At 40.7% G+C, this 14,417-nt stretch overlaps 1 protein-coding gene across 1 annotated transcript; it reads left to right on the forward strand.

The window, feature by feature from the left end:
* Positions 1-3,637: 3,637 nt before the first annotated feature.
* fbxo33 (F-box protein 33) lies at positions 3,638-14,085 on the forward strand. Its single transcript, XM_033642552.2, has 6 exons — positions 3,638-4,199; positions 7,228-7,338; positions 9,420-9,580; positions 9,761-9,969; positions 10,200-10,497; positions 12,542-14,085. Exons 1-6 carry the CDS (start codon positions 3,766-3,768, stop codon positions 12,805-12,807), a joined length of 1,479 nt encoding a protein of 492 aa, XP_033498443.2. The 5' UTR covers positions 3,638-3,765; the 3' UTR covers positions 12,808-14,085.
* Positions 14,086-14,417: the final 332 nt, after the last annotated feature.

Raw genomic sequence — 14,417 nt, forward strand, 5'->3', positions numbered from 1 at the left:
CGTCTCTCCTGCACATTGGTATTCAGTGACATTCCGCTTTATTTGATGCAATATGCTTTAATTTCTGAAGAGGAGAAGTGTGTTTTGCCCTCTAGTTAGGGTGCAGGATCAGCCAGCAAGTAAGTGTCCTGCTCAAGGACACTTCAGCAGCAAGCCAGAGCTCTGCTAAAAAGATGATCCCACTAACAGGAAACTCTGCAGCCTGATTTAACACATGGATGAAATAATTATCTGTACAAAATACACTCAAAGTTTTTTTCAACCAGAGTACCCTTTTCCATGGCACAAGATTGCTTCACATAGATCATCCAGTGATGTCATGTTCTTCTCTCTTTCACGCTTTATCTTTACCATCAGAGAAAGACACAGGACTCTGTGAATATTAAAACTACACACGGTCTGTCTCTACAGTCACTGTGGCCACTTGAAGCTAGCTAACATTGTCTCTGATATTGAGTAAAAATTCAAGCTACACAAACAGGCTTGTTACATGCTTGGGCAATGTTGCATTTACAGCTTGTTAAATCAAATAAAAGGACATGTTTAATTGCTATGTCTGTGTACTGTGTTTATTCACAGGCTCTAGTTGGTTGACTCAGAATCACTTTGTCCGAACTGTTTAACACTGACACCAAAGACTTTGCTAGCAAAAGCTTTTGCTAACAGTTATAATTAATAAGGGTGGTTGTTAAACTTGCAAACAGATGCTGGAGGCGTGTGACTGTATTGAAAAGTGACATTTTATGATGAAATGTGACATTAAATTGAAGATCTGTTAGGAATATGCCATTATGAAATAAAAATAGAATTTTAAATAAGGAATTTTGACATTGTTTTTGGTGTGGTTTTGTTTTCTGTTCTCTTACAGAGAATGTGAAGTTGACATCACACCATATTAAATTTTTTGGATGGGGGTGCCCTATTGTAAGGATCGAGCTGTGTTACCTGTGCCTGCTGCAGCTGTCAAGCAATGGTATATGGACAATTTGATCATGATAAACAACATAGATCCATATGACTTGATGGCAGTCCGGGGCTGGATTGCAAACCCCAATCAAGTGGCAACCTCTGGGGCTGAAAAATGAAGCCAACACTCATGTGCCAAAAACTGAAGTTCCTCTAATGGCCACTTGAGGCTGGCTCCAGAAACCAGTTAATCCCCCTAGATCCCTATGTTAAACTGTCCAACTTTACAGCAGACGTTACAGCCTGGTACAAAAAAAACAGTGTTGGTCTCTATAGCTAATTTCAATATTTGTGACAACTGTCCGGGGGTGAATTCTTTTATAAGTCACCAATTAACATTTCGGCTTCTTGGTCAGATCTACACAAGTTACTCCACAGTGCCAGCCTCTCACCCAGATGTGGTCACTTCTGGCTCCAAAAAACCAAGATGTTGACAGCCGAAATGCTGAACTCAAGGCTTTAAAACAGGAGTCCACAAACCAGTGGGTGACATCTGTTATTTTTACAGTCTATGACCCCAATGAACTACCCCTACTCACACACCAGGACATTGCAAACTATGTAATTTTGGGACTGAGTGCGCACACTTTGGTAAGAGAGATAACAGAGTGCGCACCTCACAAGATGGTTCCCCCATCCCACATGATGTGACATATCTTCACATTTTTATTATAGCTCTTAAACACAATTCATTAATATGATTATTTATTTTATATGTTTTGTTCATTTGATACTTGGGCTCCATAAATAACATCACCCAAAAGCAGAGTATATGGATGAATGAGAGATGTGCTCATAAATTGAAATAAAATTTTTCATTATCTCATTATAACAACTCCTCCCCACCTCCACAGTGATATGAATCAATACATATATTTCACTAATAAACTACAGTACATTCACCAAAAGTGAAACAACTTTTCTTTCAGTCCTCAATAAGAGTTTACCGAGTTTATCTTTATTTGTATTTCCTGAGTAGGCTAATTGTAAATGTAGGTAATTTTGATCATTTTTGTTCTCTGTAAAATGAATTTAATGTTATCTATGTAGTCGATGATAACATGATTTATCTCTTCTACATCATACCTGTGATTTGCCTCCTAAGTGATGAGAGCCTGATGGAGCACACATGAAACACACTCATTTCCTCCTCTCTATTTTTAAGTGGTCCTAGATCTTTGCTTTGATGTGCAATAAGCCCTCTTCATTTTAGAGCATCTGCCATATTAAGGTAGTTTTCATCGTCACTTTAAAGAGAATAAATCTGATGTGACATAAATTAACCAGCGGTAACTAATACATCATAGATAAAAGCCTTCCCAGCTCTACCACAGTTACAACAGATGGGCTTTTACATCAGACATACTTGTTCATTTATTATAAGATTACTGCAGTCAATCATGTAAGATACAATTCTCTCTTTTTTTTTCCTTTTTGCCAGAATACCCTTTAAGTAGTTAGACCTAAAGGGAGAATCTTCTCTTTTTCTCTCCACGCCTCATCTCCTCAGAGTAATTTCCTGTCAGGAAATCAGTGATTGTGACTGAAGTAGAATGGACAAGATAGAGGCACAGTGGTGATGAAAAGTTTTAAGGAGGATCTGGTTCATTGCTGGTGCTGTGCTGAGTCATTGCACTGCTATCTTGTGGTGATAAGTGGAACTGAATGACTCTCCTGCTTTAAGAAGAACACATTGTCATTACTACCACATCCTAAATTGTTTAAGTCTAAAAATCATGAGCAGAAAATTGACCAGCTTGGAGAAACTGAACTGTAAAAACATTATCACTGGTTTGATCTCTACAACAGCTGATGTTATGTTTTGATTGATTATATTTGGGGAAATGCATAATGTTGGCAAAAGAAATACTAATACTAATGTCAAACTGTGATGTTTCTGTCTTAAGAGGCTATCTGCACTAACACTCACCTGACCTGACTTAGCAGCGTCACTGGAGCAGGTTACCATTACAATAATCAAATAATAATTTTAAATTTTGAAGTTATTGTAATTGATCAAATGGCTGAAAGCAGATGAGGTGTGTTTCATTATGAAAGACTCTGTTGGTCTCTTTAATGAAAGGTTGAAGTAAAGGTTTATAGGTATGATGTCAGTGGTACACAGCTGTGTGCTTTACAATGCAATCCAGTGCAACACTCATGCTATAAATAATTCTAACAACTACTTCCGTGAGGCATGTCACTTTTGTTAACAGTGTCACACACTCTTGTCACTTAAACTCTGTGTCGTGGTGTGTTGCTGTTCACCCTCTGCAATCTGTGCTGGTTGTGTTGTGGGCCATGAGCTGGAGGTGCTGTGTTTGGGTGGGAACCACCTCCAAAATAAAGATCACGTGTTGGCTTGAGCTTTTACTGCCGGGAAATACCGCCCTCCCGCGGAACACGGCAGTATGGCAAAAATAAGACCACTTCAAGACTAAACCATTCACTTGGCAACGAGGCGATGCATTCACTGATTACCAAAAGGCTGATAAAACAAATGAAGTAAAGCATTGATATGGTTGAATTAATAACATCGTAATTTTACCAGATATAAATGATGACACATGTCCCATTACAGGCATTTTGTAATATTTGGTAGGATTGTTTTGTTCCCCGTGCACTGAAGAGGAGTGGTGCGGTCCGATAGTATTGAAGGCAAAGCTGAAAAACGGTTTGTTTTCAACGAGAGGAAGAAGCGTCGCTGTAATTCGCAGCTGCAGCACCGATTTTTAAAAACGGTTGTAACATTTATTTTATATCTGGTTGGTTGTCGGACAAAACCTTTCTTTGCTCGCCATGGCTCTGTGCGGGGGTGTCGGAGCCATGGCTTTGCCCAGCGAGCTTATCGTCCACATATTCTCCTTTCTGTCCGACCGAGACAAGCTCCGGGCCTCGGCCGTGTGTTCACGATGGAGGGAGTGTCTCTTCTACCCCGCGCTGTGGACCGAGCTTAAGCTGCGGATAGGTGGTGGTTGTAACGGTGGAGGCTCCAGCTCGGAGGAGACCCCGAGGCTGGAGTTCCTCATGCGTAAGTTTGGTTCATTCGTGCGGGAGCTGCAACTGGAGCTTGCTCCGGTGGAAGGCTACCTTAGTCCTCTGAACAACGAACCGTCGTCCACCAGGATGGACCAGCCAGAAAGCGACCCGCAGCTCTCCGAGCGATGGAGAGACGCCATGGCCACCTACTTGGACCAGGTGTTGTGTGTGTTCTCCAGCATCCGCAACAACAGGTACAGTTGAATTTGCTGTAAAACCCCTATCTGAGTGTGTGTTTTGATTACATTTCAGGAATTCGCGTGACACCATCTCCTTTTTGTAATTTCATAGCATTTGGTGCGTCGCAGTAAGCTAGCGGCTAGCTAGCTAGTTAGCTATAAACAAACCCTGACATTAGGAGTTACGTAATAGGGTCATGTCTTTGCGGCGGAGTTAGCAGCTAGCGTTTTCTTAATATCTCTGAAGACGTCATCATTGCAATAGCATTTATTGGTTATTCTTACATTTTCAGTAACCAAATACTGATTTATGTCTGATACATGCTTCTATGACAATGTCAAGTCAAACGCTCGTCTGTGTTTCTATTGTTGCCAGCTCTATTTTCTATGTTACACTGGGGTCTTCATACCAGCAGATACAATGCAGCACTGGTGGTGGCTAGAGAAGGCTTTGTTGGCTGTGACTTGCTGATATCAGCACTGACACACACACATATACAGTGTATGTGTATATACACATTTAGCTCTGGTATGTCGTTGCATACTGTTGGATGTTCTCACCTATGTGCTGCATACATGAAGTCTAGCCACCTTACTAATGTCAGCTGTGGGAGTTACTATTCTGTGAAACGTTACTATGAATGTTAAGATTCCTGATTACAGTGCAGAACTTCTCTCTGATACACCTTCTCCCACATTCTCTATTATTCTCTACAGTGCTTTGTAGTGTTGAAACAGCACCCATCCAGTGCTGTGCAGTTCATGTCTTAGTTCTGCTGAGGGGGCTGAAACCATTTCTGTTGTCTGACTTCTTCTCATTGAGCAGCTTTCAACATTTTCCATTCATAAGCTGACTGATGAACCCGGTCTGTGTCCCAGTTCCATGCTGCACACTAACTCTAGCATGATTTCCAGTTGGACACTAGACAAAATTCTGTACATTCAGATGTCAGTTTGTAAACTGAATTTGCTTGATTTGTAAGCATGGTTTTAGTGGATAATATTGCACTCTCTCTTTAAGAAGCTATTGCCACCTCAGAATTTGGAAATTGAAGGTTTCTTTGGTTCATCTCCTGTCAATATAAAACATTACATTTTATTGATTTCTTGTATACCACGGAAGCTATGAAGATTTGCATTTATACCGTAGAGTAGCAAGTTGTAATATGGATCTAGGTTTCAGATCTAGTCTGTATTAAAATTCAAATAGAAATTGCTGCAGGCCAAGTGCAGTTCCTTAGTTCCACAGTGCCATAGCACATCAGCAATAAAAATGTTGACTGGGCAAGTGAGTATTTTTAGCAGTTTGTCATAGTAAAATGTGTCATGCTCAGCTAATGTTATTTCAGCGCTATTGCCAGTTTTTATCACTTCAAACCAGTTGACCACTGATAAAGACAAATGCCAGCTGTCCTATCTAACTTCAGCTCCCATGTTATCTGGTGGCAAAATTGAGTTTTTCCATTCAGCTAGCACTGGTCCAACTCTACTTGTACATGTTCAAAATAATGAGAATAGATAACTCATTGTTCCTTTGCTAGTGAATTTGCACACTAAGTAGCTGCACGTGAGACTGCTGTTGGTTTCACTGCAGAGGCATTTTGTGAAGCTTAGCTCTCAGCTCATTTACAGGAAGTGGGCTCCATCAAACATAATGCACACAGTACCCAGCAGGTAGGCTTATGTCGTGTGGCTGCATAATAATCTTTTTCCACAACTTACAACCAGTGATTTTCCAAACATCATTTTCAAAACAGATTTAGACGGCCTGTTTGGAAGAAGATAATTGGATGCATTTTGACCTCTAAGCTTACCTTTACGGCTGTTGACAGCATCAACTTTTGGCATATAGTCTGCTGCTTGATTGTCTATTTTGGGTACCAGGATATAAAGGGCCCTTGGCAGCAGTGCAGCAAAGTGCAAGGCAGCCATAACTCTGTCCTGATAGGAGACGACCCAGCAATATACAGAACCAGGGCTAGATTTGATTACACAAAATGGCTACAGCTTGAGGTAAGAGGTAACCACCCCCAACCTTGTTTGGATTGGAAATGGTTAAACCTAACCACCAGTCTAGCTACTGCTGCCTCTGTTGAAAATTTCCAAGCACACCTTATGCACTCCATGTGATAGAACCAGATACACAGCTTAAAGTAGTAATGACTTTAACAAATGTTGACAAAGCAAACAGGTGACCATAAAAGCATCCTTTTATTGTTATGTGACTAGGTTTGGTTCTAGTCAGTCTGTAAAGAACAGGCCACAAAATATAATGGGATATCATTCTTTTACTTGTGACACAGGTGTCTCTTTAATGAGAGGCACCACTTTTACCCCTTTTCTAAAAACATGGAACAGGTTTTGTTCCTGTTACTGAACCTAAACTGGTTCAGGTCCTAAAAAGTTGGTTCTCAGATGAAACCAAAAAATAGCAGATCTTCCTTGATTTGAAGTGCGAACCATGACAACATCAGTGGGCGTGTCATATTCTACAGATAGGAAAGAGAAGATGGAGAAGGCAACAATGGAAAGGCCAAGTGAGAAATTGGCAAGAAGAAAGAGCATGCAGTGGTCTCTGTAATAGTTGGTCCATTTGTTTTTGGGGAAAAAATGCATTTCTGTAATAAAAAAACAATGTTTACATTTACTTTTGTTATTCTTTACTTCTGCTGTGCATTGTGCAACGCCCTCCGTTGATGACACATTCTTGATTACAATGGTTCTGCGCAAAACTGGTGGAAATGTTCACTGGTTTACTAGTACCACTGTTCTGTGAATCCTGAACAGAACCGGTTTAAGAACCAGAGCAAATTTGGTGGAAAGGGGTAACACTGATGTTTTCCAATTGTTCATTTTGAAGAAAATGACTTGCTGAGCCCATTGTTGTTGAAGGTAGTAACTGTCTGTCATCTCAAAGGAGAGCGCTTAGCTCAGAACCTGAAAAAATATTGCTAATATGACTTGTTAGCATAAATCAATCTCGTATTGTTTACTTCTTGTTTCTTTTTTACATTTGTAACGTTCTGTCTCTCTCATTGTCTAGAAATCTGCGAAAGCTCAGCCTATACGGAGACACCTGTATTCTGCAGCAGGAGGGACTATTGGACAGCTCCAACCTGCACCAAATTCACCAGGGGGACAAAAAGATCAATGAGTAAGCCCGAGCATAACAACATCCATTTGTGTTGAATGTCAGAAATGGTTAGATTCAATATTTGTCTCTATCCACAGAGTGGTTATTTGCATTGTAACTAAAACATACTTTATATAGGACTGCGACAATATTGTTCTATGGTAATTGATTCATTGCAGAACATGAATGGACAAGATAATATTTGTTGTGTTTTTATGCGTCTGCTCTGGTGACAGCCGCAGGTGGAGGCATTATATTTTTGGGTTGTCCGTCTGTCCATCTATCCCACTCTCATGAACGCAATATCTCAAGAACACCTTGAGGGATTTTACATAAATTTGGCACAAACGTCCAGTTGGACTCAACAATTAACTGATCAGAATTTGATGGTAAAAGGTCAAGGTCATTGTGACCTCTCAAAACATGTTTTTGGCCATAACCTAAGAATTCAGATGCTAATAAGGACAAAATTTAACCCAAATGTCAAACAGGATAAAATGATAACATTCCATATCTAAAAGGTAAAAGGTTTATTTCACCGTGACATCATAATGTTATGCAATAAGACTTCTCTGGCTGTTCTTCAGCGCCATAGCTCAGGAACAAAAGGGGAGACATTTAGTCAGATACTGAATTGGTGACACTAATCTTGGGTGTCCACCCTGTATCTGTAATGATTGTGTAGATCTTCTGTGCTGCCGGATTGATGGTGTGTGTGAAACATCCATATATTCAACATCATCATTATTTGAAGCATTGTCTTGCCTTCCATCATGGCTACATGTGAGTCTGGACACATGGATGTAAAATGCAACTTGACTGGTTGGCAGAGGCACAAAACTGAAAGGTGGTTGATAGAGTATTACATCCCTTGTTTGTCATTGGAAACAGCATGTGTTTTTTTGGTGTTTCTGAAGGATGATAAATTTAAAAAAAAGAAAATGGGCAGCGTTCGTAAAACAGTTTGTCATCATCATCCAGTCAGCAGGCACACAGCACCCCTAGCTTCACCACACCACAGCACACAACATTAAACACGCTCACTGTGTGTGAACAGCTTTCTGTCAACAAACTGTTGGTATAATGTAGCCTAGACTGCCAAGGTGCAGCAGACTCTTTGGATTGCAGTCTCTGAAGAGGGAGGGATTGTTTAGAGACTGAGAGAGCAAATAATGATGTCATGCTTTTAAATGAACCACTGTGCCAGCATGCTAATTCGCAGATATTGACTCTTATAAAAAATTAGAATCTTCAGTCAAATGTGAAGTTATGTTAATGCAAGCCTCTAAAATATGAGAAAATGACCTTGTTGATAACAGTAGAATTCTCTCCGCTTTGGCTTGGAAACATCGGGCTTTTTTAAGTATAACAATATATCCTTCATGTTGCACATGTTGGACCTATTTCAACATACACAGCCCATTGATCCAGAACAGTATACAGGTCATTGCCAATCTCTATAGCCTCTCCCTTTTGGTAGGGCAGGATTTTGTATACATGGCAACCAGTGTGGGTTTGTTCTGCAACTCAGTCGTGATGAGGAGGATGGCATTACACTAAAATACAATGTCAGTTGATACCTCCTTATGTTCTACTTCCTAGAACAGGTCTGGAGAATACAGCGCAACCTAAATGATGCCAGATCATTTTTAATAACCTCAATTTAGACAAATATTTTAAACAAAATGTGTTGGAATATAATTGGCCAGACTGCCCAAGTATTGTCTGTGTGTTGAGTAAATATTTGAGTTGAATTTTCTAAATCAAGGCCACAACAGAGTTTTAGGTGGGATGTTCTTTTGATTTAATCAGTTTTACAATTTTATATAAAATCATAAAAATATTACATTTTCGTAGTGCAGTGTTTTTCTGTTGGGTATCTTCCTCTTTCCACAAATGTATATTGAGCCTTTATTTTCTTTATATACTCATAAGGTTTATTTTCAGGATGAAATGTGACTTAATTTGATTTGAGCTGGCAAACACCGCTCTTGTGGTTTCTTAAATTTAACTTGCAGGAAGCTTTGGTCATGCTGGCAAAGTGAATTGATGCTAATTCTCTTCCTCCCTCTCTCCTCCTCCTCCTACCCTGTACTCTGCAGAATCCAGCAGTTGTTCATGGAGTTGTTGTCTAACAGCAGGCAGCTGAGGTGGTTGTCCTGTAGCTTTATGCTGGGTCTGGTGACTCCCTGCTCCTTAGCCTGTCTGTCAAATCCCTCAGCTGAGACCCTGCAGCACCTCAGTTTACTGGACCACCAGCTAGGTACGTGTTGGTGTGTTTCTGGATCTTTTTTGTCTGTAACTGTGTAAATGTAGTTATAGCTTCAATGAAAAAGGATTTCATTGGTTTAAATCCATAACAGCCTATAGCTTTGATAACAGTCATGGTTGTAGAAGTGTATTACATTTGTACAAATTGTAACCTCTCTTGGTTTTCTCCCAGGTCCCCTCATCTCACCATCAGAGTTGGATCGTCTGTCTAATCTTCATTCTCTGGCTCTGGATTTCTCTGATTTGACATCTGAGCTTTGTGGTCTGCTGGCATCTCCACGCCGAACTCCACTGCATCGCCTCTCCCTGCTGCTCAACGGGGCTGCCTTGGAGTTCAAACCTTTAGAAGGGACCGCTACGGAGGACGATTGGAAGGCACTGGTAATGCAGCATGTTTCATTGTTTCTCAGTCTCGTTGGCATCCCTGGAAAACAGAAGATTCCAAGAAAACCTTTTGCTCTATTTGATAACAAGATGTGATTGTTTGAAATGCCCCATGCCAATGAAACAACAGTTACATAGCCACTTTTTGAGCTTAATACTGCTGCCTCCAGCTTTGAGTTAGAACAAATCTGTGTGTACATGAGTCAGGTTTCCCTGATCCTCCACAGATTCGTGTGAGTGCCAACCTGCGAGTGTACATCATGGCCCTGGAGGTCGACAGCTCCGAGCTCCTCAGGGTCCTGAAGCCTAGCCTTCCCCTGGAGCGCCTCCACCTCGACAGCTATAGCACACTGGTGACTGACGCTACATTGGAGCTCATCTCTCAGCAGTACAACAAAACGCTGACTCACTTCCTCCTCCTGAGGGATGACCCCGACTTCCCTGACCTCAGCATCAATCGGAACGAAGACCCGTTGGTCCTCATGGCATGGAGGTGTACTCAGCTTGCTGTACTCGTCATACATGGTGAGTTCGGCTTGTTGTTTCAGGGATATACAGTTGGGTTCATTCTGGTCTGTACTGGGCCAACTGTATGATGGAAAACACAAGTTGCTGTATTGGTTTAGACCAAACTATGGGTTGGAAGCCAAGAGAAACAATACTGACATTTAATTTAAAACTTAATTGCTTTTCATCACATATTACTACTACTATACATTAATTCCAGTTCAGCTGTTAAAAAAAGTTTTTCATTCAGCTGTGCTTGTCAAAAGTGCTTTGCTCTCAAGAAATGTGAACTTTCCAAAATCAATGTTCTAATTTTCAGTGGCATCATTAGTTGTACTCATGGTAATTCAAGATAATGGGGCATACAGTAGTGATGTAGCGAGATGTAGGAATGGGCGATATATTGATTATACTTGGTGTATTGCGGCTTTTTCCATATGGGGTGTATAAAATGACTATATCGCAAACACTGTGTATAAATTATCACATCAGTTTTTTAAGCCACAGCATGAGATTCGCTTCAGCATTTTGGTTCTTTCGCTCTCTCCTTTGGCTCTCTGTCTCACCAACACAAAAAGGAAAGAAAAGACTCACAAACATGATGCGTCTCACACACGCTTGCCTGCTAATCCAGACTACTCTCTCCTGGCTGATGGTGAGTGAGCAGGAGAGGTGTGTGTTTGTGACTGCAGTGCTCCAGGCTGTGACCATTTAATCACATTTTGCAGCCATGGAGCACCAGGGTGACTTGTCGATATTATTAGTATATGAAGTGGGGAAATGTTGTGAACTGTAGTGAATAAATCATTAAGTTTAATAATGCAGCTGTAACGGTTTAAGTCTATGCTAACTGCTAACATCTGAGCAGAAGTTTAATTTTAATAATACTTCATCTAACTTTATTATAACTGTATTTTATTTTACTTTAACAGTAGTTTATTTAGTAGTTTAGTGTTTTAGTAGTCTACAAAGGTTTAGAGAAGATTTCAAAACATTGAGATATAACATATTGTGTATTGCAATATAGCCTCAAAATATTGCAGTGTTATCTAGGCCGTATCGCCCAGCCCTAGTGAGATGCAACCATGGCTGGCCATTGAAAGCCACTAATATGTTAGGCTTGACACATTTTTGTTGCTGTTGTTGTTGTTGTTTTCACCCAAGAGGTAGCAATACAAAAAACTGTTAATACAACAGTAGCAGTTATGGTTAGCAAACAGCTGGCTATTTACACATCCAGTAGACACAGAGGTACATTAGCATTTATTTGTGGTTGTGTTTCGGGCCACCTGATGGATTTATGTCCAATATTCCGTCATCTTTTAGCTTTGTTTTGCTCTCCACCACCTCATGAGAAAAAACATTTAGCTTGTTAGCTGCTAAATGTTATCAAGTGAGTCACTTAGTTTGTCTGTCTGGTGTTTGGTGCTATGCAGGTCGCATAAAGTGGGTTTATTTTCACTGAAAACCACTTCCTGCTATGTTGGGAAACAAAGCTGATGAGAGTGAGAGTGAACCAAACAGGTTGCTTGTAGCACAAAGTGAAAGCAATGCGCTGAGGATAACTGCAGATTTTGGTGGTCATAATTTATGAGTTAGTTTCTGTGAGAAACAACTTAAACATTACACATCATTTCATCCATAGTTATGTAAAAGTATTGATTAGAGCAGCTTTAAGGCCTGCTTTGTGTCTGTGGGGTAGCAGTTCTCTGTGTGGGAAGTGAAATCTCAAACAAAAAGATTTGCTTATTTTTAAATAGCATGTCTTCAAATCCTTTACAACAGTTGGTCTCTATGCATTGCAATTCACATTTCTGTTTTTCGGTACCTTCAAATGCCATTTACAGGCATTGTGTTCATATAAAAGTTCCTTCTAGGCAGCTATGTGAGATGAGGCAATGATGAGTGACAAAAAGGAATTCCAATCACAATGATTACAACCAGTATCATCATATATTATGTCATTGTTTGTACCCAGTGGTTCATCAAGTGTAAAGCTGTGCAGTGTATTTATTATTTATCCTTATTAGTCCAACCTCCCTGAACACATCTCTCTCTTTAGGTTACACTGTATGGTCCCATAACTTGGTAGCCATCTCTCGGCTGCGAGGCTCCAGCCTTCGCGTCCTGACCGTCTCTGAGGAGAGCATCGACTTCGATCCAGACCAGTCTGTGTGCATGGAGGGGGACCCAGTCCATAACCTGGTCAAGGAGGTTTCCCTGGGCCTCGGCCGCGTCTGGCACCCTTGCCTGGATTCCAGCCTGGTTTTGTCCGAACCCACCCAGCACTTCCACCGCGAGCTGCACGCCTTCAGCATGGGCATGTAGGCAGGGACAGCATGTCCAACACATCACAGCCTAAACTGTGTCAAGACCAGGCCAGACCCACCAAGTCCAAGTCAGCTCAGACTTCCAAACAAGGCCAGAAGCAGACCTAAGTGAGAAATCTAAACTGGATCTTAAACTAATCAATGAATTATATTTATGTGAGCTGATGTGACTTGGTTGTTTTTATTTACTTATATTATTTTCACAACAGTAATAATAATATAATTATTACATACGTTGCATTTCTTTCCCAGGAGTTTTAGCACACAATCAAGTCCTACCATTTTCCAAATCATTCCCTGTTTTCTTGCTTTGCCTCTTAATTATCTAGTCAGTAGCTTGGAAAAACAGATGAAATCTTACATGTTTTAACACATTTTCCAGTGAATATCCCATTTTGAAATGGGATATTCAAATTAAAACTTTATATTTGTTTAGTTTGGAGTCATACCAATCTGTGGTCCCTGGCCACAAGCGAGACTTGAGTCATGATCATTTTAAATTTGTTTGTTAAAATGGGTCACTCTACTGCTTCAAATGTCCCCTTGTCTGGCATGGCCCAGTCTGGTCTGGTCTGGTCTTGATCGACAAGTATTCAGAGCTCGATGTCTCTCCTCCACCTTAATAACCTCCAGAGCCTCTGTATGATGTAACCTTGATTTTTTTTTTTCTTTTTCTCATTTTAGTTGACATTTTGTCATCTCTCCCTGCTCTGTGTATTATCTTGTTTTTCCTGTGTGGTGGTTCCCTTGCCTGTATAGGCTTTGTGTGTATTTAAAAACAGATATATTATTATCCTGCTCACACCTAGAACAGGACAGGCAGGCGGGTTGAGTGATGGACCGGTGGGATTTTGGGGGGGGGCAATTATTTAGTTTAGTGAACATATTTTTCTTTTCTTTTTTTTTTTTAACCTTTGCTCTGTGTCGGTCTGTCTTTCCGCTCCTTTCTAGCAAACGTTGGCGTTAGTAAACTAACCAATCAATCACTTCCTGAGTAACACAACCTTAGCTGCTTCTTCTGTTGCTCTGATAGAGCACCTTGTGCACTTGTCCACTAGTATGAGAGCCTTGGCAGCAGGGTGGGAACCTCCACTGTACCGTGGCTGACTGTGGCAGGTGCTAATCAGTTGTAATGCTGTTTTCAGCAAGAACCATGTCAGTGCTATGACTGATTTGTGATCATTTGTAAATGGTTTTAGTAAGGGTCTTGAGCACCTTACTGATGGTGTTATGGAGAATATTGTTACATGCTTACAGCCAACACACTTCCCACCCTGCTCACTTGTCGACTTTTCGGGAAAACCTAGCGAGTCGATTAAATAGGGAGCCTCGTCTTCCGGGTGACGTTCAGAGTCAAACTATAAGATTCAGCCGTCACAATACAACACCCTGTCGCTCTGTTTATCTTGATCTGTAGTAAGCTGGTAGTAAATCTGTGCATCTTTTTTTCTGTATTCAGGATGAATATAGCTGCCTTTGCTCTCCTTTAGAGGTCCAAACTTTCTAACTGGTATTCTCACTGGTTCCAGAGCCTTTTGGTATTAAAATGTCAAGTCTTCAAGTTAAAGAAAAGAAATGGAGCGTGCATCATAATATGAAGGGCACTGA

Source organism: Epinephelus lanceolatus, chromosome 15 (assembly GCF_041903045.1).
Source record: "Epinephelus lanceolatus isolate andai-2023 chromosome 15, ASM4190304v1, whole genome shotgun sequence".
In the NCBI taxonomy this organism is placed as follows: domain Eukaryota; kingdom Metazoa; phylum Chordata; class Actinopteri; order Perciformes; family Serranidae; genus Epinephelus; species Epinephelus lanceolatus.

Coding starts and splice junctions, on each gene's coding strand:
- fbxo33 (XM_033642552.2), top strand. CDS start 3,766: ATGGCTCTGTGCGGGGGTGTCGGAGCCATGGCTTTGCCCAGCGAGCTT. Junction 4,200..7,227: donor TCCAGCATCCGCAACAACAG/GTACAGTTGAAT, acceptor CTCATTGTCTAG/AAATCTGCGAAAGCTCAGCC. Junction 7,339..9,419: donor GGGGACAAAAAGATCAATGA/GTAAGCCCGAGC, acceptor TGTACTCTGCAG/AATCCAGCAGTTGTTCATGG.